The 26,647-nt window shown below is 42.2% G+C and overlaps 3 protein-coding genes across 4 annotated transcripts; 1 reads left to right on the top strand and 2 right to left on the bottom strand.

The window, feature by feature from the left end:
- Window positions 1-1,147: 1,147 nt before the first annotated feature.
- On the bottom strand, window positions 1,148-16,840 carry LOC119449881 (ER degradation-enhancing alpha-mannosidase-like protein 2). Its single transcript, XM_037713162.2, has 9 exons — window positions 16,509-16,840; window positions 14,945-15,201; window positions 13,585-13,710; window positions 12,546-12,757; window positions 10,651-10,792; window positions 8,719-8,843; window positions 7,692-7,836; window positions 6,154-6,275; window positions 1,148-3,102 (listed from the first exon to the last, which is right to left on the bottom strand). Exons 1-9 carry the CDS (start codon window positions 16,601-16,603, stop codon window positions 1,423-1,425), a joined length of 2,904 nt encoding a protein of 967 aa, XP_037569090.1. The 5' UTR covers window positions 16,604-16,840; the 3' UTR covers window positions 1,148-1,422.
- Window positions 16,841-16,904: 64 nt separating this feature from the next.
- Window positions 16,905-21,237, top strand: LOC119449882 (40S ribosomal protein S10). Its single transcript, XM_037713163.2, has 5 exons — window positions 16,905-16,999; window positions 17,365-17,422; window positions 18,224-18,491; window positions 20,252-20,364; window positions 21,149-21,237. The coding sequence occupies exons 2-5, from the start codon at window positions 17,372-17,374 to the stop codon at window positions 21,185-21,187; spliced, it is 471 nt and encodes a 156-aa protein (XP_037569091.1). The 5' UTR covers window positions 16,905-16,999; window positions 17,365-17,371; the 3' UTR covers window positions 21,188-21,237.
- On the bottom strand, window positions 21,220-26,299 carry LOC119449883 (mitochondrial inner membrane protease subunit 1-like). 2 transcript variants are annotated; one of them, XM_049665502.1, is made up of 5 exons: window positions 26,036-26,299; window positions 25,841-25,929; window positions 25,662-25,770; window positions 22,229-22,339; window positions 21,220-21,713 (listed from the first exon to the last, which is right to left on the bottom strand). In XM_049665502.1, the coding sequence occupies exons 1-5, from the start codon at window positions 26,144-26,146 to the stop codon at window positions 21,711-21,713; spliced, it is 423 nt and encodes a 140-aa protein (XP_049521459.1). In that variant the 5' UTR covers window positions 26,147-26,299; the 3' UTR covers window positions 21,220-21,710. The 2 variants fall into 2 exon arrangements, with proteins under 2 accessions (XP_049521459.1, XP_037569092.1); XM_037713164.2 differs by having other exon boundaries at window positions 21,220-21,295.
- Window positions 26,300-26,647: the final 348 nt, after the last annotated feature.

The following is a 26,647-nucleotide window of genomic DNA, read 5'->3' as shown; positions in this document are numbered from 1 at the left end:
CCTTCCACGAAAAGAGGAACCTACAATGACACGTCACCGGTTAACACATGGCACTGCCTCGAATTCCTCCACAGATTATCAGTAGTGCATTATCTTTCTTTTTAATTCTACACCCTCGCCGCTAACACTCTCGCCCGTTACCTCACCCACCCACCTTACCTTCTCTCCCCTTTAGAAGAACCCTACCTATATACTATACTGTGTCGAGGAGAGCATATGTCGCCTTGAAGAAGACAAGTCCACTTGTCGAAACGTTGGCTCCTGCTCTCACCTTGTTCTCGTGTTGCTCATTGTCTTGAATTTCCATCTCCCGCATTCCCCGTGTTTCCCCCAATTTTTGAGTAAGATTTTTGCAACTCTCGTAAGCATTGTAACAATTCCATGTACGCTGTAAACTCGTATATCAAATTTATCTGCTTTGACTCTCCGACAGATGCAGTTTACAAAACTGCGGTATCTGTTTTTGGTGCTGAGTTCCGTCGTAGAATAAAGACGTTCCGTATTTGCAAACTTTGTGCGTCACTTCTTTTTTTTTTTTAGAACTTACCAGTTTTTGGAAACTTTTGTAAAAAGTACGAGCTTCAAAATAAAGCTTCTGGTGGCTACAGTCGCCAGTATTTATCTGTCTGTCATATGCAACAAATTTATTTTAAATTGGTCAGAAGTTGTCTCATGAGATCATTTTTGCATTTTACATGTCTTTGCATTGAGAAATAAGAGTTCGCCCAACTAAAGCTTCCTCTAAGTAGCAAATTTCGTGCTGCATTTTCACTGCAACACATTGTATGTTCCGTGCAAGGTAACTCCTAAAAGCTGCATAATCTGATGAGAAAATTTATTACATATTGCCGTGTGCCACGGCCGGCATTTAGCAGCTAAATGAGGCTAAGCATGTGCATGCATAAGAGAGAGAGAGAGTAAAAAAAATGTTTGTAGTTGAAAATTCAGTGCCGCATGTTGTGTAGTGATGTGTTCAAGCTGGGCATGTACTCTTGCCTATATCAGACAGGTTTGAAAGTTCTCCAATACAAATTTCAAATGTGGCCATTGTAGATCAGTTACAAACATGCAGTCCAAGTTGAAAGTTTTGCGTAGCCTACGGACACAGAATGCAGCGAAAAGAAACATTCTGACTCCAGTCTACAAGTGCCATAAGATAACTTCTCTTTATTCAAATTGGTGCATTGTCTGTGGGCGACACACCTCTACACACGTCATTCTTTATTGTAGCGGTGTACGTAATAAAAATAAACAATTTAATTTGGGCAAGACTAATGAAACTTGCGACATACGCAATTTGTTTTGTAATTTGTTCCTAAGAGTGGAGGAACACAATATCAATTACATCAACGCAATGCGTGCCGTGCTTTCCTGCGCAACTTGCCATCTTATTAACACTCTGCTCCTAAAATTGGCCTAGACCTAACCAATGTTAAACATCTCCCCTCGGAATGCAAGCCTTGACGTGAAAGGCTGTGATGGGCACGTGAGCATCAACCATCCATTTAACTCCTTTGCTGGCTTTTTAACGCAATGCTCAGAATTTTCTGTCGTTACAGACGATTTCTTGCCAAATGCTTCCTGAAGAGCTTGCTGTAATAGGCCTTCAGACTGTGCAGCCACCTCACTGGAAGTTCTGCTTTCACTCATATTTGTGTCACCAATTATCACTTCCTCTTCTTCTCCTGGGGCAAGCCCAATTTCTTTCACTTCCGATTTCCAGCCTGCCGTTGCATTCACAACAGTAGTGGTAGATGTGTCGGGGTCGTCACTGCCATTGCTGCCAAAAGTTGCTTCACTTGGACTGCTTTGAACACGACGTTCCTTGCCCTGCTCTAATGCTTTGGCATCATCTTTGGCGCCATCAGATTTCCCAGAATCCACAACCGCACCATCACCTACTGTAGTTGAAGCTAGAGTCTCTGTCCGAACTGCTTCTTGAGAACCTTTGACAACATCTTGCGATGTGGAGACATATTTCGAAGAATTGAGTTCAGTTGATTCCTCAGTGGGTTGAGTGTCATCAGGTTCACTGTTGTCATTTTCTGCAGAAGGGTGACGCGAAGTGTACTCGTCAATTTCGTCCTCGAACTCCTCTTCGTCTAGAGCAAGGTCGTTGGTGCTTTCTTCCTCGGAGGGGTTGGTGCTTTCTTCCTCGGAGGGGTCAATGCTTGGCTCCGTTGAAATAGTTCCTTGAGGCAGTTCTAGGTGCAGTTCACCAGCATGACTTGTTTCGGCTGCACTATATTTTGTGGAATGTGGAGACCCTGCAGCTGTACCTTGTGTCAAGTTCCTTGTTTCACTATCAAGGTCACTCGGAAAACGATTCTCGTCAGATGAGATCACTGGCTCAGTGTCTGGTGCTTCACTGTTGTTCTCTACAGCCCTGTCACGACCACCAGCACTCGACAAGTTTGGCTGATAGCTGCCTCCAGCCTCACCTGTCTCCAAGTTTGCTACATCATTATCAGCTTCTCTGACTTCACCTAGAAAACCAAACATGCGAGCATCATTATCACCATCACCGGATCTGTCCTCTTGCCCAGCTTCTTTATCACCGACTTCAACAACGCCTTCCTGCGCATTTTCTTGTGCGGCCTTCTCGGAAGAGAGCAGATCGGTGAAAAATAATGCAGGATCCTGAGCTGGAAAACTTGAAGGGGCTGAGGGCAGCGGGGGCAGATTTTTGTCCGTTTCAGATTTGGCACATTTAGGTTCTTCAGAATCGTCAGTGTCATCTGTACCATCTATGTTTTCTTTGACCCGCAAAGGCTTGATGAAGTCATCTCTATGCTCATCTACGAGCAATTTGCTCAAATCAAATTCTTTTGCAAAGTCTCGAAGCGCTTGGTCCTCCGAAGCCTTGTCTGCACTGCAGCAATGTACTGCCGCCACGTCGACGGGGTGGGCCTCAGTGTTGAACACATAGGCCCCCGTGTCTATAATGCACTCTCCAGACGATGTCTGTACGATGTCGGCAGAACTGCCGTTGTTGTGAATGAAATGGTCGGGAGTGAAGAGGAGGTAAAGGTACTTGGTCGTTTCAGCTAGAAAGAAGGATTCCATCCGGTCTTCAAGGGTGTGGTCACCTACCTTCTTTATCTAAAGAAAAGAAAGAAAGAAGAAATACTACTTCATTTTTATTCATACAAATTTTGCCAGAAAGCACTGTAATATATACAAACACTGTGAATGGCAAGCTATGAGCATAGTCAAATATCAGGTGTATAAGGTGTAATGGCAAAACAACTAAAGCAGATGGAAAATGACAGCATTATCTCGTAACGTTATAGTCAAGGCAGATAGAATGAACAAATAAATAAAAATCGTACACTAGTACACATTAAGGCTAACAGTAGAGACAAATAATGATTCAATTTACTGTTCTGGTCATATTGCAATATCTTAGTTTTACACTAAGGGATGACTGCATTGTGGAGAAAATTGCAACTGAAGGAGCTGCACTTTTCTTCGACACAATGAACAAGGTGATATATCTCACCATATTTTGCCACCGAATTGACAAAGAGCTACACCACTTATGGGAAATGGAGAAACTCTATCAAGAAATGCAGCCAGCAGGTGTGGTGAGATCAAACACACTGAAGATTTTTTCATAAAACTGCGACTGCCCCCCCCCCCCCCCCCCCATGTTCAAATCTCTCTTTTTCATCAAATGCTGCTTCAAGTGCATGTTAATAAACTTCAAGGTACAGAGATACTACGCACTTTGGTGAAGACTCTGATTCTGCCATGCACATGCTATGTCACGCCATCTAACATGCACTCGAAGAATAACAGCTGTAGCCTCCGAGATTATGACCCACACATTTGTACCTTTTTTTGCCTCATTTCTTGCATTATCAGACATGCAACACACAAGATGCTTCAGACAAGATGACATAGTGCAAACACTACGTTCCTATTACTAGTAAAGCTTTGTTTGGTCACACATCTCTGGGGCATATATGACACAAAAGTGGCTTCACAAACCAGTCCTGGAATGCTAATATTTGGAGGTTTATAACAATGGACTACATTGATGCTTTTGCAGCATAGAAATACTGCACTGCATCAGGTCATGCTTTGGTAGGCCGCTGTCACCTGCTATAAACCAAATGGCCACAAGAGGAGTACACTGCACACTATGGCAAATAGCATTGACAGAATCATGTGAAGAGGTTGTAGCAGTCAGTTAACTTCAAAAACCAATCTGACATTGGCCAAACAGCATCTTCTGTTGCATTGAAAAGCGAAACAAGTTATAACTGATGCATATATTATCATAACTGTTGCAACAAATTATTAGTGCTTGACTATAGACCTTTTCATCGGGCGAGGAGGAAAGGCCGCGTGACGAGCCTTTCCTCCTCTCTGGCTTGTGCGAGCCGGCGCAGCACGGCTTGAATGTGTTGCCAGTCGCGCGCTGCGGAACGATTCGGAGGTGTTTTAGATAGTTCTGAGCGCAATTTACGGGATGTCAGTTCTTACGAGGTCGTCGAACAACCACTGTGTAGCCTTTAGGTGCAGCAGTAGCTACAGTATCTGGAAAAATCTCTTGGATGTGCAAAAATGTGACGCGCATCATCAGCCGCAATGCGTGTATGTGTTTTGAACTATGTTGTCTGTATCGGTTTTCACTAGACGAAGAGTTGTAAAACATTTGCATCAGCCACCGGCATCGTTCTCACGCATTTTAAGTCTAGTAGACTTCAAATCACTATGTCTACGTTAGCCTCCTTCAAGAGCCCGAAGGCTCTGCTCAACACAGCGAGCACTGCGGTTGGCAAACCAACATGATACACACAATTGCTTCGTGCTTAGATCGGCATTGCCTTTTTTGCCCTGTAAGGCATAACATACAAAGGGGATCGCATAAAGAGAACCCAACAGCTATTTTTAAGGACATAATTTCTGTATAACGTGGGTGAATGCATCGGAAATGATTGAACTTAGGAGACCGAAAAAAAAAAAAAGAGTTCATATGTTCTCCTTTTGCGGCATAATGAAACAGAACACGGGATAACGATGCAATAAGACTCCGCATGGTTGTGCCGCATGCTTGGACCACTTGGACCATACGCTATATAAAACAAACAGATCTATAATACAGCATTTAGTACTGCCTCGGGCGCTTGCACAGTCTGCAGCTGGTCATTCGACCACTCGAAAAGTGTGATTAACACTGTAGGGTATGCGGTTATTATTAACCAAACTATTTTATTTGTAGGCGGAAACCTTGTCCAGCAAACAAGGCAGTCGTTCAGTGTATCTACACATAACAACTTGAATGCTTGTCAAAGTAAACAGCACAGCTTATTGTCCAGCAGAACGGTACCCACACTGTTAGGACCGTCAAATGTTTCGTAAGTATACTCGTTGCAGCTAAACCAGAGCTTAGAATTACAGTGCTGAGAATGCTGCAGTAAGGCAACATTCGTGAAACTAATTTTGAGAAATACCTAACTGATATCCGAGGCTGATTGTAAGCTCAAACAAACGCACACACCTCGCGCTGGGTGCTCCATCTGCCCTAACACCAGCAGTTACTCCAGTCGCTTAATTACTTCAGACTTAAATTCCTTCACTACGCCTCACAGGACCATTCCCCACGTAGAAGACACCATTTTATGCTAAATAGACAACGCGAGTGCGCAAAAATCCACCAGAAACTGCCGCCGAGCGTATACCACAGCATACAACACGGGCATTCGCCCAAACCAGCATGCCAACTGCTCATAGATGGCGCCACTGCCTACGCAATGGCCGCGCCCATGAAAAAACGGTCTATATATACGAATTATAAACATTTGTACCTCAATTATACATCATAGGAGGCTGCTACTGAATTCTCACAATGGCAACACCAATCCTGTTCTATGTTTGGGTCATACTCTTGCTTATGAAGGCTGTGTTCCCTGTAAAGTGTAACTTCTGCTTCACTTCACTTCAGGCTTACGTTAAGGCAAACATGCAATATACCTCACGTTCCAAACATTAAACTTATTCTCCATGTCTCAAAAAGGAAGCCTTTTTTGCCGCACGAAATGTAGCCAAGAAATGAATCTTTAACTGATGCAGTTTCAACTTAACTTCACATACACAAAGGCCACAGTGGCCTAAATGGAAGAAAAAGCCGCAAAAGAAACTCACCGTTGCATAACCACATTCAGTCTTGGCACTGTGCCTGATTGATTCAAGGATGTCAACGCCTATCTCCAGGAAATGTGGATCCTTTGTGGCTTGATACAGATAAACTAAGCTCTCGACAAGTTCTGGAATGAGCGCAAATCATTGGGACATGGAGACATAGTTCAGGACACTGCTCTTTAAGCAACAGCTAAAGCAGCTTAAGCAAAATGAGACATGAAAACTTTGAACCAGCTCATCTTAGATGCCGCTTCCCAGTGTCTGCTGTACTGCTTGGTTATATTGTTAAACTTTTGTATCACAACACCCAGGGTGAAAATGTTTAATGGGATCCTGCTAGTCTAAATGAGTTTATAAAACAACTGGTGCATGTTGGGAATGGGCCAATAAGACAGCTGAGCTAGTCAGTCAAACCCTGGTCTCTTAGCCTACAAACATTAAACTTTTGCCTTTCTCTTCTTCTCTCTTAATAATCTCTGTCATCGCACATACTGCCATTAAAAGAGACAAATATAATGTAATCTGACACTTGCCATTGAAGTCTACACTTGCTAAAACTGTTTTGTGTAGAAACAACATCACAGAAATATCCAGGCATCAATGTTTGATGCCCATAATTGTTTTAAGCTGTTGCTCAATTAGATATAGTAACATGTTACTAAGCAGCCATGGTTGTCTAAGATGGATGTACATTGAGCTTATGCCACATGCAGCATGAAGTTTTACTATAATGAAAAAAAAAAAAGCAAGTAAGGAGCCACTCCTTCCTTCCAATCGTCACTCAGACACTGTGGACTAGTTCTGTCTGTGTGGACACACTAAATTACAAAAGGATATGGCAGTACAATATGAAATAGTGTGATTAGAGCTCATGCACAAGGAAATTGTAAGATGTTTTTTGGAATGCCTACCACAAGATGCCAAAGTACTAGCAAGTTTTGTTACTTGCACATGAAAGCAATAACTGTCTTCCACCTCTAATTCAGTACTCCTACTACTTATCTGATAACAGCAATTTTATGACACCATACCAAAAACTATTTACATACAGCATCTAGTAATAATATCTGTATTACACAGGGTTATGCAAGATTTCCAATATATATTGCAAGAAGAAATCTTTTACTAAATCAAAGCATCAAGGATGTCTTAGATTACGGCTAATGACAAGCTAGTGCCACATGGCAATGACACATGGCATGATAATTAGACAATATCTTCAAGTCAAGCAATACCAAATTTGACCACATACAAAAAATTCCACCGGAGGAGGATGCAGCAGTAATACAGAGTAAACCCTCGTTGTAACAAAATCATCAGGACAGGAAATTGACTTTATCATAAGTGATTATTTGTTGAAAGCAGAGAAGCTGTAAGAGAGTTGTAGTAACGTGGACCACAAACACATTCCAATAAAGGGATAGTACTAGCATTGAATAAGGTGGATTTAGTTATCCCAAGACGGTTTACCGTATGTCTGTCTTCTCTCACCTCCATCCACAATTCAACAGTTTGGGGCATCACGCCAAGTCACAACTCACCTGGCCTAAGCGGGTAACCATCTCGCTTTGGGTGAGCTCTTCCGTGCACCACTTCGTAAAATTCCGGAGTGAACCCATACTCTTTCCACACCTGGTGGTAGTTATATAACGACTTGCGTGCACTGTCCAGATCACCTATTAAAGTCTGCAATTGATATGATAGGAGAGGAAAATCAATCCAGAAGCCAGAAATGAGCAAGTGGCACGTGGCTTTAAAAATAACAGGGTTTAAATGTGGTGCTCGCCTCTAGGTGGGTTTTGTCATTGGTGGTGCGGTGAGCATAGGGATTAGGAAGCACATGTGCCAACTTGGTTTCTCAGGTGGCTTATTGCACAATGCTACTATGGCTATACAAATACTTCAACATGTTGCTAAAACATACTATATATTATACTTACTATACGAAATTCGTTGCTAGAAATGTCTCACACACTGTAGACTGCCACAAATTTGCAGAACCTGGAAGTTTTTCCTCGCACCAAATTCTGCCTGCTCACTCAATAGTGCCCGTTACTGATGGCAGCTCCACCACACCTGTATGTAACTGTTTCCACGAAAGCATATATTAAAAAAATATTTAATGTGACGATTAGAATTCGCACAGTGGGTTATGAGGGATGCTGCAGTGGAGGGCTTCGAACTAGTTTAGACCACCTGAGTTCCTTTCACATTACGTTGAAGTGATGTCAATTGCAATAGTTCTTCCCATGCAACAAAACATACTGAGTTTCTCAACTTATGGGCTTTAGGGACCCAGATAAATACATGCGCAATCCATACTTTTGATTGTGCAAGAGACAGGGATGAGAGAGCAGACAATTAATGCAGCTGTGATATAATTTGTTTTTGTGTGATCTACTTAGTCATTCTTGCTTCTCGTGCGGCTCACAATATAAAATCTTGACAACTAGCCTAAGCGAGCACATTAATTGAAACAAACAACTCCCATGCAAAAATTTGAACTCAATCAAAGCAGAAATGAGGTTAAATGACTGGTGACTACAAAATGGTAGATGTGTTACTAACCAACAAACCTGGCCAAAATGCTTCGAGGCTCTGGAATACTGGCATGGTAACTTTGCCAGATGAATTTTCCACCCAGAAATACCAATCGTCACGTTTCATATACTTGCTTATCGTTTTCTCGTACTCTGCAAGCGCACAACGAAATAACAAAACGTAAGAGGCAGAAGCAATCTTATTCTATACATAGAAAACAAGCAAAATGACACCTTGCATGTCCACTCCTTGCTTTCAGGGCTGTCATGAGATCCATTCTAAATAAAGACTTCTAAGTTCTTAAGCAAGATAAGAACACAGAAAAGTGTAACAAAATGGCATGCAGTCAAGAGAGATACAAAACTTGTATAAGAAATGCAAGAAGGAGCAGCCTGAAAGTAGACATTCTTAGCCTGCTATTGCTATAAAAGGTAAAGAGGGTTATGTATGGTGCCAATGAGGACAGAGACAAAATGCTCTCCTGGTCATACAGGAATGTGACTAATTAGTGTACTCACAATGTCAACAAGTCAAGACAGGTGCGGCTCAGGAACTTTTGGTAACATTGCAAAAAGCAAATGCTTTCAAGAAATATTTAAAGGAGGAGGCTTCTGGGCAGTACCTTTTTTATACTTCAGAGATTTTGCCACCTTGTTAAATAGTTAGCAATATTCATGCCCTCTTTGAACAAGAAAGACTGCTGGTTGTGAACCTTGCAAGTTTCGGCCAGTTCAGGCTTCAACAAGCTTCCATTATCTGTTGTATTACCTAGCGTTTGAATAAATCCTCAATGGCACGTTCAGTGCTTCTTTTTTCTTTTATACTTGCTGTTCCACCATTTTTTGCTGTTTCCTTCCAAATGCAGGACTACTCACTTGCCCTGTTTTCTTTCCTTCTGTCATAATTCAGAACTGAGGAAAATAACATGCATGGAGACACAAACACACATATGTAATGTATTTACACCCCAAGAGTGCAGAGACCATTACAGCAGGGGGGAGTGGATTGAGGATCGTTACAGAACATAGCTACATGTAAAAAAAGAAAAAAATACAATAAATGTGAATGATATAAATGAAAAACTGTGGAGTGTGCAAAATTCCAAAACAAAAATTCACAATGGTTATCGCTCATAAGACATACGAAGCACACATGTACTAGTGATGAAGAAAATAGCAAAAATACCAAGAAGAAAATTAACCGTTCCGAGAGCACAAAGCAATTATATTTCACAAATGCACACACGAAGAAATAAGACTACCCGCCAAGGGTCAGCGTGGCCACCTCCCACTCCCGCGCAGACCAGCATCTTTGACCAGTCGGCCACGAGAATGGCCGCATTTCGATGGAGGCGAAATGCAAAAACGCCCGTGTGCTTGCGTTGTAGTGCACGTTAAAGAACCCCAGGTGGTCAAAATTATCCCGGAGCCCTCCACTACGGCGTGCCTCATAATCAGAACTGGTTTTGGCACGAAAAACCCCAGAAAGAAGAAGAAGAAATAAGACTAAACAAGCACCATTTGGTGGTGCTACACTATTTACTACCATCTTTATGATGCCAAAGATGCATCAGTTAATTATCTACTATGCATGGTGCATGCATAAATTCACGGATATAAGCTTATTTATTTACTTATTAATTAATTTGCTTTTTACATGCTTTGTTATGTCAGGCATTATGGCTACAACGAAATTCACGGAACAGAAAAAGTTACACATATAAAGCCATGTAAGAGAGCATTCCAATCCTTTATATTCTGAATGAAAAAACACTGTCACCGGACGCTACTTTAAAAAGGAATGGGAATGAATTCTCAAACCACAGTCCTGTCTTTGCAATATGTAGGATGGTGACCTAATAAGTTTCTCTATTGATGTTAAAATACAAGCTCATCTTACCAAATTTAACTGAAGACGTGTGCGCAAAATACTCCAAAGGCATAGAAGCATTGCTCGCACCTTTAAACATACGCATAAGTTCGGGCCTCTGCAGCATGATGGCACCTTTCACCAGGTACTCGTAGTAGGAGTCCACGCCAGCTCCTATGCCAGAATCTGTGGCTGTCCAGATGCCAAGCTGAACATCAATGTGGTTCCCTACCTGCAAGACGGCAGTAAGTATTGTACGTCCTTTTTCATTATTGCTGCGAGAAATGTGCATGCAACCACTTGCAAAGCCAACACAACTTATAATATGAAGAGCAGAGGAGTACTAACGCGACTCATAGCACACCACAACTAAGCATGTCAAGATGACTAATACAGCGCAAACTGTCATCACCCGATGAAATGCAAACAGAAATGCATGTGGTTTTCATTAAACCTAGCAAAAAGCTATGGGCATGAAAATATGTGACCGCCTCTGACATGTCTTCAACATTACTTGTGAAAAATTTGAGTTGGTCGCTTGTGACACTGAGTTGATCACAAATCCTCAACCCAATTCTTCTTGCTAGACTTCACATATACCTACCGCTCCACTGTTAGCATTTCAATCAGTGATGTTATTTACATATGTAGAACTTCAGGTAAAATTTAGTTTAAAAGAAAGGGCAGTACTGACTACTATGAAGAATTAGCTTATACGCCTCTATGTATATGTTTTTAGACTCTATGCAATGTTAATTGCAAAAAAAATTCAAATGCCATTAATTATTATCAACTTTAAAAACTTTCGGCAGCCTTAACATTGGTCTATTCAGCTAGTGTACTTCATGTGAAGCGACTACAAGTATACTGTCATCTTTTGAAGGTGTACAAGTCTTTTGTAAGCACCGTAGCAGCCCCACTACCATCAGCTCATGAGAACGCGAGGCCACACACAGAGAACTAGGCCAGGTCCAGAATGGTGCAGCTGCCACCTAGGCACCAGTGTTCTTCATGCCCAGCCTCAGAAGCCTTGAATAAACGGAGATGCTCCAACTGAGCTGGCCGTCTCCCCAGCACAAACTGACAGAAGATTTGATAAAGGAACCAAGATGTGAACCCCAACACAATATGTACATCATTGGAAGAAAAGGCTGTTTAGCCGAAACTTGCAAGGTTCACAACCAGCAGTCTTTCTTGTTCAAAGAGGGCATGAATATTGCTAACTATTTAACAAGGTGGCAAAATCTCTCAAGTATAAAAAAGGTACTGCCCAGAAGCCATCCTCCTTTAAATATTTCTCGAAAGCATTTGCTTTTTGCAATGTTACCAAAGGTTATTGCCTAGCACTAGATTTTCTGTTGCTCTGTGATTGAAATACTATGTGGGCCTTTTTACCCTCAGAATGATTGCAAACTAGCCGACATGGACAAGAAAGCGAGAACAATGACACAACCTCTCTTTCTGAGCTGGGGCCTTGCCACAAAGGAGTGATGCTCACGATTCCTCACTTTGTGGTGTACCATCATGCTGTTTCCTTTCTTTCTTCATGCACCTAATCTTGGCGCTGCCACATTAAGACCGCATGGACGCACACCTATATGAGAATGCGAGGCTAGGTGCAGCCTTAATTCAAACTCAATGAAACGAACTGGCACTCTCAACTGATTGCTTTAGAGGATACTGCCTTATGTTCACACTGATTGGCTAAAATTGAGTGTGGAAAAAACACACATGCTAGGCAGCACGCGCAGCATTACTTGCATAACGTGTAATTATGGAATCCATCGACATGATTGGCAGCAGAAACATCAGGATGCCAATAGAGGCTCCAATGTTACAGTGAAGCAATGAGCTGGATGATGTTGTGTGAAGGCACCTCGAAAGTTAATGGTCAGCATTACCAATCAAGAGCCATCAAATGAGGACATGGACATGAACCGAGGACAGAACGCACAAATCAAGAAAGATGGAGGTGCGCACAGTACCAAGCCTATGGATGTCCGGGACCTCCAAAGTGCTCGCAAGGCTCGTAGGGCGACCTGCTCGAAGACCGGGTTGCCAGTCAGCCGGCTGAGGGTGGCAAACTCGATCAGAAAGGTGCCCACACCAGCGGTACATGTGATGCTGGTCTCTCCCAGTGGTACTCCATTGATTAGGTTGACTGTGCCATACGGCATGCCTGTCTTGGTGTTGAAAGCTGCACAGAGAAGCAACAAAAATTGTCTCAGTCTGTCGCACCAGGCCTGCAGCTCCTTCACTGCGGAGCCTCTTGATAATCATAAAGCTGCTATAGTGTAGAAACGTAAAACAAAAAACAAAAATGAACTCGCATGGATTAATTTTGTTGGGTTATGTCAGCACATTCAAAAGGTATGACATTCTGGCGTTTACAACTACAGAGTGAGTTATGAGGGATGCCGTAGTAGCGGAAGGCTCCAGATCATTTTTGACCAGCTGGGGTTCTTTAATGTTCACCTAAAGCTGCACACGTGCACACGAGCATTTCTTTCATTTCACTCCCATCACAATGCAGTTGCCACACCGAAGAACCAAAACTACAACCTTGTGCTTTGCAGTACACCATAGCGACTGAGCCATTGTGGCAGGTACCAGCCATTTCAGTGCCAAAAGAGAATGCAAGATAGATACTTGGGCTATCTACAGCAACCTGATACTTTCCAAGACATGTGTTGCTATGTGTCATGTTGACAAGTCCAGCGCTACTGTCAAAACATTCAACATCAGCCCATGCAATATTTTGAGCTAAAGCATTTCTAATGCATCAAAGGACAGTCAAGGTCACCTGTGTTTACTACGGTTGGTCTGTCAGTTACACACTTCATACACATATTTCTCATGTGCAAGCCCACAAGCTACAAACAGTTTACTTCTGGTGCACTGTTTGCATTTTGCTTGTGGCTAGTCATCTACCTTGTGACGCAAAGGTGTCAGCACACTAAGTGCAAAGGAAGATAAATAGGAAATAAACTAAACCAAGCAACAATCATGCAAAAAATTCAATACCTGGAAGCAATCGCGTGGCCACATCTTCAGCAAGGCGCAGGAGGGGTCCTGAGCAAGGCCAGCCCGGCTCGAGAGGCATTTGAGCTTTTCGGGACAGTAGATGTGCAGAAAGCAGACCACCAACCACTGCCACAGATAAGAATAAAAGTAAAAGAAGGCTGTACTCAAATGCAAGCATGTGCAGCTATGCATCCAGTTTTTGGTACTTTCTCTACTGCATCTACTTAATTACTCTTACAATTTCTTAGCAAAACATCGTTTTATGCATTGAAGCACAAAAGTAACTGGAACGCCAATGCATTTCTCTGCAAAAGTTCGGGAATTGGTATCTCGAAACGGGTATCATCCTGAGAATTCGTTACAAGTGCATTCGCCTTGCGAACTCCATGGCTAGAATTTGTAAATTGCAATATGGGCCATAAGATAATTAGTAAAAAACATAATTACTGAATTTTTTTGTTAGTGGATTATGCATTTCAATTTTTTTTGCAAGTAATGTCCGCCTCTTCGAGTAGACCAGCTCATGAACTAGAATTGTGCTTTTGCCACAGGCAACCTTTAAAACTTTTTGACAAGGTTCACTGAAACACCCGGTATTTGGAATGAACCGTGACAATTTCTCCACGCTCTAGCACCAAGCAATAGATAGAAAACCTCTATTTAATGTTCTGTAAGTACTTTTCCACAAACCTGATACGTACAGACGTGCAGCACATGGTAAAAACAACAGCAGGACAATGATGTCAAGGGCCTCACATCATTAAATTGCACAGCTTATGAATAGTATGGACAGGCAATGCAGGCAAAGAGAAGGCACAATTTATAAGCATCAATTCTAGACAAGGAAAGTAGTGTCAAAGACAGTATCACAGTACCACTGACAGATCATAGTAGTACATTTATGTGGCATTCAGTTTTCTTAAAATTATTAATCAATTTGCCAACCTATTTACAAGCATTTGAATGCATATTATGTTTTTCTAAGCCTTGGTCTAAGGATGCAGTAAATTTTGATTTGCATAACAATCAATAATGATTTAAAAAAAAGCTTTCTAACCATATACCTCGCAAGATATAGCCGTTGTCCTGCTACATTAATGTAGACGCAATGCTTTCTAATCTCACACAAGATTGACTTCTTACAACATGCTCATTGGGTTGTTTCTTAGCACATCCTACAATGTCCTAATTGCTTTTAAGTAAGTGATCAATAAGGCACAAGGAAAAGCAGCAGCCACATCAAGCACACATGAGAGGTAACAACAAACTGCCAATTTCATTTGCACAGAGCCCTCTATTAATTTCTAACAAGAGGGTGAGCTTATATAGTTGGGACAACCTGTACATGCAGTGCACTCACCTCGAATGTTGGTCTCAAAGACTGAAACATTGATGTTGATGTTGAAATTGATGTTTTCTGCAATCATTGCTGCTACCTTTCTAAACTCGGTGTAGTTGCCCATAATCGCCAAAGTGTCGAGTGCATCAATGAGCGTGAGTGAGAAGCTGCCCCAAGTGTCGACGCCATCACAGGAAAGTGGCCGTAGTTCATCATAAGGGTAAGCATACTTCATGTAACCATCGTAAGCGTGCTGGAACATCTCCAACACACGATTCCTGCAAGAGGATCACAAGGAACATGTTTACCTTTGGCAGCAAAACCAGGTAACCATGGTGTAAGTAGACCGGTTGAGATGACATAAAGCATCACATCCATCTAAACTTGGTCCCTAATAGCACCGAAACAAAGCACAAGCAAGAAAAGATAATAGAAATTGGGTATATATAGGAACTTGCGCTTAATAGACATCATATCTATAGGCTTCAAAATTTTCTTTGCTTCAGATGACAATGATACAATGGTTTATTTTGCAGTGCTTTAATAGCGAGGATATTCACGCAGAGCTGTTTAAACAATACTCTTTGGCAGCAAAAAGTTCTTAAATTTAGAACTATCAGCTATTTTAATAAAAAGGCTATCTAGCTATGAAAATGCAGCTTGCACAGGTGGTTCATGTGCTTTGTAGACCTGTACAGTAGACCTAGCTGTACACCATGGATATGTTACGAGGTGTGCAGAAATACAATATACCAGTTCTCTAGCAGTCTTTCTTAAAAGCACATTTGGTTTAACATTGAGTAATAAGAAATCATTGCGCTAGATAAGCAGAATTATGCCAAAGTGCTACTGTGATCAGACTTTGTAGCAGCAGTAAAATAATATTCTTTTAGCACTAAGTACGACTGGAGGCCGGCATTTCAAGGTCAGCAGTGAAATGTATTGTTCACACCAACGTTTTCAACCAAATGGGATGATTTTGCAGCAAGAAGTTTCTAAGCGAGTGCAAATGGTGTCCAAATTAAGCATGCCTTTCTATTTCAGCAGTATTATACCGACAGTTCCAGTTTGTTCTTTTGTTTTGTGTTTGTTAGAAGAACGCATTCAGGGAATTATACAGCTGTTTTGCATTAAGGATACACAGGAGTCATACACGGCCGGTACAAGGTTCGTTCTCAATCAAGCACTGATATATGATAATTACTGTTGACAGCGGTAAGGGCCGGCCTTGTAAATAACCTTTTATAGAGTTGCATGCGTTGTGGGAAGCTTCAAAGAAACAGATGAAACACACTGCGAACACGATGAATGCATAACCCTTGGCGAATGCAAGGAAGAACCCTGTGTGACGTATACACAGCAGTAGCACACAAATCTCGTTATTTCGTTGGTTTATGACTGTAAGATATTTTTAGTAATAATGACATAAGCCCAGTGACAACGAGCGACATGCAGTACCACAATAATACATCATAAATAGCCAACGTACAACAGTGCATTAGGTTCAACGAAAACAAACAGTATGCTACGTCAACTTCGACGCCGACACTAGGGTGAGGAAGGCAATATCATCGGTTGTATCTACCTGTAGATCCCCAATTTCTGGTCGTTGAATTTTTCGCAAGAGATATGAGGAATGATTACACATGATAATAATACTACGTGTACTAAGGAGCCCATGGCGCGAACGCAGACGCTTTAGCACCGGTAACGCTTTCCTGTGGTACATGTGTACATCCGAAACTCGACGCGATCGGCCGGGCCACCTTGTCTGTCCAGTAGCTTCTAGCAGTGTGCCATCGCGCATGGAATCGTTCGGTCCATCATTGAACGGCTATCTACTGGCAGCAAAATTGCTTCCTTTCCAGTGGCACAGTAAAACGACTCATTACACGATCAGCGTCGGCGTCGCCAGCTTCTGGCGGCGTCTGCGTTTACATACTTATCACGTGACCACACCAACCACGTGGTTAGCCTAGCCTCGAACGCAAAGCTGGATCAACCGGAACACGCGCTCTGGCCTTCTCTTCCTTTTCCGTTAAGCTTTCATGTCGGAAGCGTTGTAGCCGTTTGAAGGTAAGCTAAAAATCTATTTAATCAGTGCCTTAATGAGCATTATTCCGTTTCAGGAAGCGCAAATAGCATGCGGCATTGGTCATATGTTTGCTCGTTTGTATTATTTTGACGAGGTAAATGTTTCGTGGCCTTTTATTGGGGGTCAATCATACAGTCTTGCCTGACGAGCCGGCCTGAGGCGTTACTTTGCAGTGAACGTGTGTGGATTGATTTGCATTTATCGCGCAAGTGAAAACAATCGAAGGTTACTGATATCTTGGTGTGGTGTTTCTTTTTTCCATAAGCTTATTCTCTTTATCGCCGGAAAGGTTCGGCTGCAGGTGATTGTGTGTGGATTGTCAATCGCTCCATTCTACTCTCCGCAGGTTCAACATGTTGATGCCCAAGAAGAATCGCGTGGCCATCTATGAATATCTGTTCAAGGTGAACATACAATTTTCTTGCTACTGAAGCCATTGTATCGGCTTCTTTGTTGTGGTCTCGCGACTAAGCACGATTGTCGCTTGCCCGCCTAGAGAAGCCTACTACTGCGGGCGGGCACCTTTGGAGACAAGCACGGTTACGAACGTTAATATTGTATTGGGATGCCTTGCTCTTTCTGGACTACAATCCGCCAAAAGCATTAATGATCGTTAGCAGCAAGTGCATGCTCGTCTGCCTTTTACGGAACACTTCGGCTTCGAAGACTCCGTAGCATAAAACTGTTGTGTACACATGTCCAATGTCTTCTTGTAATATCTTGCCTGCCAGAAAGATGTAGACGCAGGAAACCACCATGGTTGGTGATGCAAAGCGATAGTAGAAGCGTTTACCGTGATTACACTCGCTAGCATGTTTCAAAACTGCGCGGACAAGAAAGTAATGTGGCTCTGCATGAAACACAAGCGTGAACTGCAAAAGGCATTTGCAGCAATGGCAAAGGTCGTGTGTTGTTAAAATTTCTGTTAAAAAACGTGGCTCAAATAAGCCACGCACGCTTTCTCGATATTCTGCATGCAGTTTTTGTATATTCTAAAGCCTTCTGTTCAAGCAGTATGTTGAGTGCAGTTATTCTAATTCACTGGTACGACATCAATACTGTAAGAGTTGTTCCTATGCCACTGTTGATTTCAACGGCATGGCGTTTATGACCAGTCTGTGAATATTACTTATATAGCGTATCGTCTTGTCCATTTTTTTTTTTGAGGTCAGACGTACTTCATTGTCTTGTTTGCATTCTTGTAGGAGGGTGTCCTTGTGGCGAAAAAGGATTTCCACGCACCCAAGCATCCAGAGCTTGAGGCCATCCCAAACCTCCAAGTGATCAAGGCGTTGCAGTCCCTCAAGTCGCGCGGCTATGTGAAGGAACAGTTTGCGTGGCGCCACTACTACTGGTACCTCACCAACGAGGGCATCCAGTATCTGCGGGACTTTCTGCACCTGCCACCAGAGATTGTGCCTGCCACCTTGAAGAAGCAGTCTCGCCAGGAGGCACCCAGTCGTAGGCCGAAGAGTGAGTACAGTTGACTTCTTCCACATTTTGCTGTGTGGAGGAAGCAAAAATCTGCGGAGAGGCTCTGATGTGCATTGGAGAAACACTGGTCAAAGCGACTTGCTTTATGGGGCAGCTGCTTGACAGGTGCATGTAAAGAACCGTAGGTGACGAAAGCTAATCTAAAGCATTGCATTGGCAGCATTTCTTGTAGCCCTGGTGTTGCTTTGGGACATTGAACACATTCTATGAATCAATCCATCATTAATAAATTGGTCAATTCTTAACTAAAGCGTAAAATAAATCCCTTACTGCATGAAGAAATAATGGTTGGGCGAGAGGTAGAGGTCTTTCTACTCAACAAAAGCAGTTACAGGTGCTTTGTGTAGGGTGTTTCGCGATGGTGGCCCTGTTTAGTGCACCATTTGTGCCTTCGTTTCCTAATCTCAGTGGTGAATAGAATGCCGCAATATGTACGAGGCTGTTGAAGACATACCTAGTTTACGCGGCAGATAATGCTGAAGAAGCTTACGAAAGTAGTGTGGTCATACTGAATTTACTCGAATCTAGGTCGACCCCTGAAATTGGAAAAGTTGGAGGAGAAAAAAAGCTTTCCTCTGAAGTCAAATTAAAGAAAGCATTCGACTACGACACGAATGCATTTTATGAACTTGGCTATCTGCATGCCGAAGCAAACCAAGTCGCCTTGACTTGGTTTCGAGCGATGCTTCGAACACGTGCGATCGACCTCGCCTGAAGTGCGATTTCAATAATGGGCACCGTCACTTTTCCTTTGTCTTGATGAAATCAGCGTAGTCTTTTTTCACTTTGTGGCATTGGCTTACATCATAGTGAAAGGTGTCCACTTTGCAGCGCAGTGGAAGTTTGTTCCCTTTCTGCCATGTTGTGGCCACAAGGTGATGCTAAGTGTTTGGCGGTTGCAGATAAAGTGCATCCTTAAATCTAAGCCGACCCCCCGACTTTCACACATCACTTTTTTTTTTTTTTTTCAAAAAAGAAATAAAAGGAAACAGACAGCCTACATTTGAGCAAATAGGTAGAAGTCTCACTCTGCATATTTCTCAGTGCAGTTTATGAGCTGTGGAGCTTTCTTCTGTGTTACTTTACATATTACAACCGTACATCTTGAGAACATAAGGCAATATAAAATTACGCATTGTTCTAGTGATTCCAGCATGACAGTGATTTTGTCATGAGCGCAAGTTGTGTGTTGTGACCACTGGTCATACAAATGTCACTCTGCTGATTCAATGATAAATAGGTTCAGATTGAGATGCCATCCATGTAATAATTATGATGTATTTTGCTCCATAAAAGTATCTAGTGTGGTACAATTTTACGTATAATTACATGTTGCATACCCAATTTTTTTTTTTCATGTACGACACCCTTTTGTTTGTGATCACAAGCGAGAAGTCTAGTCCTTGTAATGTTGCCTGCTATGTATGAAATCGAGTGTAACACGACCTAATCCTTTGCCACGATTAACTGTTCCCATTCTGTTTTAATAAACCGTCAGTTGACTATTTCGTGCTTTCCATGATTAGGTCCAGACCTGCTTTTCCCTCTTAATTTGAGCTGTAGTTGATTTTGAAGGCTCCAATCACCTTAGATAGTGGAAGACATAGGTGTTATCGTTTAGGGGAATTTGCTGCTGCATTCTTGACCTTATACATTTAATTCTAGCTGTGCGAGTGCACATCTCCATGTCATGTGGCTGTCAGTGTTATACTAAGCATCATGCTTTGTTGCTGTTGCAGTGACACAAGACATGCAGAGCAAGACAACAGATGACCGCAGTGACTACAGGAGAGCACCAGGTCTGGACAAGAAGGGCGATGTAGGACCAGGAACAGACACCAACTTCGATTTCGTAAGTTTTTGCCATATCGGAACATTTTCTTTAGAACTCGTGCTGCTCCTGTGCATGTAGGTGAAGCATTTTTCCAAGTGGTAATTAAGTGTTTCAGTACATTGTTTGTTGGTAGTATTTGGTTGCCTAATTTTAGTGCTGCTTGTGTAGGTCTGACAGCAATGCATTATGCAGATAAAGGGGGACCTCGTAATGCATTATTCCACAATTTCTGAGGTCTTGGCACCACACCGCTAGAGTTATTACTATTTAGTAACTGAGAAATGAGTTTGCTTGATTGCATTTTGCCTTTAGTTACCCTCCAAGCAACCATTTGTTATGCAAATTGTTTTGATTAAGTGTCAGTTTAATTGAATTGTGGTTGGCACTTCATCCAAACCCTTTAAAGGATACCAGTCTGTCAGTTTGATTCGCAGTTTAATCGCTAACAGAATTTACTTGTTTGTAAAACTACTGCTCATTCGTAAAATTGTAGGAGCTCGAATCCATAAAGCGTGCAATAAATTCAGGAGTTGGCAGGTATGGAATATCCTCTCTGGAATCAGCATTTCATTGCTAGTACATTTTCTGTCTCTAAACCATTAACTTGGTTGTGAAGTAATGTGTAACTTACACCAATTTTATAAGATTGGTTAGGCAGAGAAAGGCTCTGAACAAATGCATATGGCTGTGGAGAACAAATAATTGGGTGCTTCCTTGTATTATAATACGTACAACAAAAATGGAGCTTGGTGATAAGTTCTGTTGGCATGGTTATAAATGAGTTATTTGCTTCCTTTTGCAGCGGGGAGGCTTCGGACGTGGCCGTGGAGCTCCTCAGTAAAGCAGTTCAACACTCGTCTAGAGGCTTGTGAATAAACTTGCTTCAGACAAGACAGTCTTTTTATTATGCATCATTCCGGAAGAAAGTGGCGTTCCTGTATGGATACAGCTGCAAAACCAAGAGGAACAGCATGCAAAATTAGCACTTATGGCACTTGAAAGTGGTGATGCAATTTTTGCTCTAGTAGCTTCTACATGTGCAGCAAATTATTTGGTACAAAGCAATGTCCAGCCATTTTCAAAAAACAGGCTACTGTGCAAGGCTGTCCAGTCAGCCTCCTAAAGCATCTACATTGCTCGAAAGGGAGGCCAAAAACTTGTTCTCACTCTCCAGAACTTCCCAATGCCATAGTTTTGCAGGCGCATGATCTAGCTGCTGTCTTCACCCCTCAACTCGCTCGTAGTAGTAGCCTTATGACCAATGTAGTAGTAGGAATGCTGCTCCAATCTGCTACATTCCGTTAAAGCTGCTACAAACGAGAAATGCTCTGCTCCAAGATGAGCATGTCGTGCAATCTTGGAGGTCACTGCAAAGAGGAGTTGTGGTCGCAACCTGGCATTACATGTATATTCGCGGGCTTCTTTCACGTGCGGAAAACACTCCTGCAGCATGTATTGAGCAACGGAAAGCTGTGTCGGGAATTTTGCATGTAGCTCTACAATTTTTTCATTGACACTTTTCATCTTATTTGAGACTAAATATGTAATTAGGCAGAATGCAAAAAAATTGAGTAATCTTCAAGTGACAGCAAACAACATTACCTTGGTTCTGTACAGCCATGTGGCATCTGCTTAAGATAATCTTGGTGCATGATAGTTTGGACACCCTGTATGTACGGTCTTCTGCTTCTGTGCAAAGCCACATCGCACTTGGTATGCATTTTGAAAGGTGGCATGGCATAAACAATTATTCGGCATGCTCTTGAATAAATTATGCTGCTTTATAAAACAGCTATGGTGTCGAAGCTAGCTACCTAAAGAGGCAACGCTTTTATGTAGATAATGCTTTAAGTGCGGAGAGCTGCAGGGTGTAAAGCCTTACCCTACACACTGCTCTTCCTCTGACAAGGCCAAGTGGAACGGGGCCATATGCACGGGAATCTGTTGAGTTCTCCTTATTGTCACCTTCAAGCCAAACATGTCCTTTTGGTATCTGCAAAAGAACAAAAATGCCACCTCGTCTAAGTGTCCAAAGTTTTGTTGAATGGGGCCATCAATTCAGTTGTTTCAGATGGAGCAAAGTAACAATTCCTCCAAATGACTGCTGAAATTATGGTACACTCATTTAGTAACAACACACCAACTTGTTCAAATCTTAGTTCACACAACAATGCAACATCAATAGTGGAGAATAGTGCAACATAGAAAGGCTTGAATCTACTGCTTCCAACCTCGGGAATTTCCTTCATCTGGGAACAGATGGAAATTTTCAAATGTTGGTTCACAAACGTCCTTGCATCACATCATGCAGAGTTTAGGCCTCTGTGCCATATTTTAGTACTTGCTGCCTAGTGCATATCTCGTGCCTTGGATGGCACAATAATGGTCTCCCAATAATTGGCAGCCATATCTAACACCATTTAGTCAGAATAGAGAAGTGTGAAAAACCACATGCTGCTTGCACCACCTTGAGTTGGCAGTTGATGAGAAAAGCCTTCGATTTATTGCCACAGTGGCAATTTGTTCATTATTTTTTCCCTGTCTTGTCATTCAGGTGCATGTAATTCGAAATTTTTTTTTTTTTTCATTGAAAAAATTTGGACTAGAAAGGGTTAACAGCTTCAAACAAGCTTGCTGCAGGATCTTCTGCACATGGTATCCAGAATTGCCAAGTTCTCTCATTTGTTTCATTCATAGCCTCGTTTTGCCTTAATCTGCACAAGGAGGAAAATTGCAAAGAGAAAAATGTATTCGCTCTGCAGCACCGCACCTCCTTGAGCTCCAACAAGCACGAAACTGGGTTTGTTTCTCTTCATATTCCAGTGCGACAAAGACGAGCAGGAACCATAAAAAGCCAAGGAAAAGATGTTGCTAATATGTCTGTCAAATTCTTTTTGTCACTAACAGTTCTTACAGAAAAAGAAATAGTGCCTTTGGTCTCCTACTCGAAGATGAGCAAGACATTTCTCACAAAAACTATTATGGATTACCTTCATGACTGTGCTCCAATTTCTTTTTACTGCTTGTGGTGCTGTGTGCATGTCATTTTTTTTTTTTTTTGAGTCTCGCATTTACTTGTGCTTGCAGTTGAGCAGGCACTGTGTCATGGAGTGATATGTGCAATATGAAAGCCACATTTCTGCACTGTAATTTCAGTTAAAGGATTTAAAAGCTAATGCATGGTCTTGAGAAATCATAGTCCAGCACAACTACGAAGGCACACCTTGCAGATTAAATGCAATAATGGCCGCAACAGCTGCATGAAATGCATGTTGTCGCGCACCTTAAACATTTTTGATCAAAATGTAAAAAAAATTGTTGGATATTCGCATGGGTTTGCTCTCATTTTAGAATTGGAAGCAGTTATTGCGTCGCGAGGCAAGCATCTTAATAATACTCTTGGAAAAGGTTGAAATAGGTGACTTCCAAATAGTTATCTAATTGTGGGAGACCTGTATTAGCTAGGCAATCGCTATTGATCACACTGGTATGCAAGCTGATGTAGCTGCGACAGAAGTGACGTATTGCTTCCGAGGCATGTTTCCAAAGTCTTATTTTTTGTAACTATTTGTGGAATAAATGAACAGTACACATACTTTTTTTTTTTTTTCATCTTTGCGTACAGTTCTAAGACCGTCGTGCTATTGTAAAAAATTAATTTAAGCAATTTTGCTGAAAATTTCGTAGCTTAAGTAAATGAACATGAACTTGTTCGAACCGTTATTTTTGAGCTCAAAGTTGAGCCAGAACTGAAGCGTTTTTGCTGAACTAGAACGAAAACCGGAAGGAAGAAAAAAAAAAACTTTTGGTTGGCACTAGGACCATCACTTTAGGGGGACAAAGGCATGCCAAAGATCCTCAAGGTCAGGTGTTGTCACAGCTGGCCTCTCGGTATCTTCGAAAAATCCTCGCCCACAAATTGGCTAATCATTCATCCCTCACTCTGTAGGCGCTGCTGCACAGAAATTGGTTTCCTTTCATTAAGAGTTCATTCCAGTCCTCTAATATATAATATCACCATTCATTTGTTGTACTCACTTTGGCTTTCTAATTTCAGCTAGAATTTAACTTGCTTTCATTCTATAATCCATGCTGCATTTGGGAATTAATGCAACACCTACTAATTTACATGCTTTATTCTGCCCTCAGTTTCCTATAAGCAGCTTGCTCCCATGTTTTGGCTACATACTGGAAGTACATACATACTGGAAGTACACTGCAGTACATACTTTTTTCTTTTTTTTTTTTAGGAATTATTCTGGCCAAACAGCAACTCCAGACCAGGGTAGACTGTCTAACTTACGTAAATGAGTTTTCAGACTACTACTGGTTGTGGCTCACTACCTATTGCAATATCTTGTTTCCTTGCCAGAACCGTGTTCGACCCTTTCAAATTTTCAAGCCTACCTTTAAACTTGAGTTGGGCAGGTCCTCAACAATTGTTTGTAGGCCAGCTCCCATGTCGCATAATAGGACAATTTAGCTGGCAAATTTGTTGCGGCATTCTTTGCTAGTTCTCACTAGTTTTGAATCTTGCATGCTGAAAACTTCTTGTAGATAAGCGTTGACAGCAGAGGTCTTGGTCAAGATTAATTTACTGCTTTTCTTAAAGACCGATTGCTATGCATTTCCCGTATGTACTTCACAGCTCGTTTGAGTACCTACATCTACTTTATTTCCTTGTCAGCTATGCATGCACAGATGCTTGAAAGCAACCCACTTTCTCCAGAAGCAACATTACAGACAAACCGGTTCTGTGAAAAGCATGAAGCATAGGGGGGAGAGAGAGGTGAGCAACTGAAGGCTCATTACTAAGCTAGTTAAAATACGTCAGTTAGTTTTTCGCATGCTTATGGTTAGGCAAAGTTTGAAGCTGCTTTCTAAAGTGTCTTGGCGCTGAGCTAAGTGTAGACCACTGCTCAGGGGGGCGCTTGCCATGCCGTCACGGTTGAATTACGGTCAACTTCCATTGATAGAACAATGTAAACCTTTACATGTTTCGCTTCGGACTTCCGGGAAACGAATAATTTGTGACTCATTACAACCACGGAATGACAACTCCGCTACGTTGACGATGAAATAGCGCTAAAGCCGCAACGTATATTTGGTTTCTTCACTTTATGTTCGTATTTAGCGCTGTTTCATTACGTTACCAAACCAACTCGCCCAGCTGTTTGCAATGCGTTCGGCAAGATAACACACTTCAAGAACAACTCCAACGATTCACGCACGGACAAGTTCGCCGATGTTACACGTCATAAGTTTTTATTACGCAGACTAGAATGTTCATTCGGCGTACGAAACATCGCACGTACCCTTTGCACGAAGAGCCCGGATATCAACTGGTCTCCGTGAACACCAACGACTCTCTTGCATATGTACTGCCGCGGATTGTTGGGGCACTTCGCTATGACGATGTCGCCTCTGTAAAAAAATTTTTTTTTTTTTTTTCGCCAACCAGCTTTACAATGCAGCACGTGCTCTCTGAATTTACCTCTGAATGCGGTTCGTGTGCACAGATACGTGTTCAGTGAGAAGGATGTCGTTAGACGCAATAGTAGGCTCCATGGAAGACCCGCTGCACTGAAAAGGGTAAGACGGTTACAGTCTCTGACTATGCTGGAACATTTGTGTTGATGAATTAAGTATGGATAAATATAACTGACAAAATGACAAGCTAAGCACTTACTATAACTAGGTCTCCGCAGAATTCGACGACACAGTACGCAATGGCAACGCTCTGGACAACGAATCCGGTAGCACGCAAACACCGCGACAAAACACGACGTAAGAGCGTCATGTGATGAATTACATCAAAAAGATCGAAATTAAATGTGAATGCTCCTTGCTTTGCAGTGTAAGACAAGCATTTCCGTTAATTCAGCTAAATGTAGTACGCGAAAAGTCTGCAGTGGGCAATCGCTACGACCCGGACGAAATCGCACGCCCTGCTTTTACGCGGCGGATTGGATCGGCCGGCAGCCACTCATTGACCGTCGTAATGGCTGTACAAAGTTTCAGTTTCGGTTCCGCTTTCCTACCTCTACGTTTTCATGAGACAGGTTAGAGTGCAAAAGCAATATTCTAGGCCCATATAGCCAGATGATAGATGTTCTCTGGTCCATAGAGTTTCCTACAAAACTCTGGCCACATCTGGGCGGTCATAATTTGTCGTCCAGGCCATGCAAGGTGACCATGGTCCAGGTAGTCCAGCCCACGGTGGTCCAGCCGAACGTTGATTCAAATGTAGTTCAAATAAAGCGCGTATGAAGGCTCTCGCTCGTCGCGTACATAGCAGTCA

The sequence above is a fragment of the Dermacentor silvarum genome, chromosome 4, assembly GCF_013339745.2.
Source record: "Dermacentor silvarum isolate Dsil-2018 chromosome 4, BIME_Dsil_1.4, whole genome shotgun sequence".
In the NCBI taxonomy this organism is placed as follows: domain Eukaryota; kingdom Metazoa; phylum Arthropoda; class Arachnida; order Ixodida; family Ixodidae; genus Dermacentor; species Dermacentor silvarum.
The sequence above is the reverse complement of the archived record's forward strand: the minus strand, read 5'-3'. Positions and strand labels throughout refer to the sequence as shown.

Bases quoted from the DNA above. Each gene is read 5' to 3' on its own strand.
- LOC119449881 (XM_037713162.2), bottom strand. From the start codon at position 16,603: ATGGGCTCCTTAGTACACGTAGTATTATTATCATGTGTAATCATTCCT. The intron at 8,844-10,650 runs GTGCGAGCAATG...GTGCGCTTGCAG, and splicing joins ACTTATGCGTATGTTTAAAG to AGTACGAGAAAACGATAAGC. The intron at 3,103-6,153 runs GTGAGTTTCTTT...TCTTTTCTTTAG, and splicing joins CTGAATGTGGTTATGCAACG to ATAAAGAAGGTAGGTGACCA.
- LOC119449882 (XM_037713163.2), top strand. From the start codon at position 17,372: ATGTTGATGCCCAAGAAGAATCGCGTGGCCATCTATGAATATCTGTTC. The intron at 17,423-18,223 runs GTGAACATACAA...GCATTCTTGTAG, and splicing joins TCTATGAATATCTGTTCAAG to GAGGGTGTCCTTGTGGCGAA. The intron at 20,365-21,148 runs GTAAGTTTTTGC...TTCCTTTTGCAG, and splicing joins CAGACACCAACTTCGATTTC to CGGGGAGGCTTCGGACGTGG.
- LOC119449883 (XM_037713164.2), bottom strand. From the start codon at position 26,146: ATGACGCTCTTACGTCGTGTTTTGTCGCGGTGTTTGCGTGCTACCGGA. The intron at 25,930-26,035 runs GTAAGTGCTTAG...TACCCTTTTCAG, and splicing joins TCTGCGGAGACCTAGTTATA to TGCAGCGGGTCTTCCATGGA. The intron at 21,296-22,228 runs GTAAGGCTTTAC...TTGGTTTTGCAG, and splicing joins GAGGAAGAGCAGTGTGTAGG to CTGTATCCATACAGGAACGC.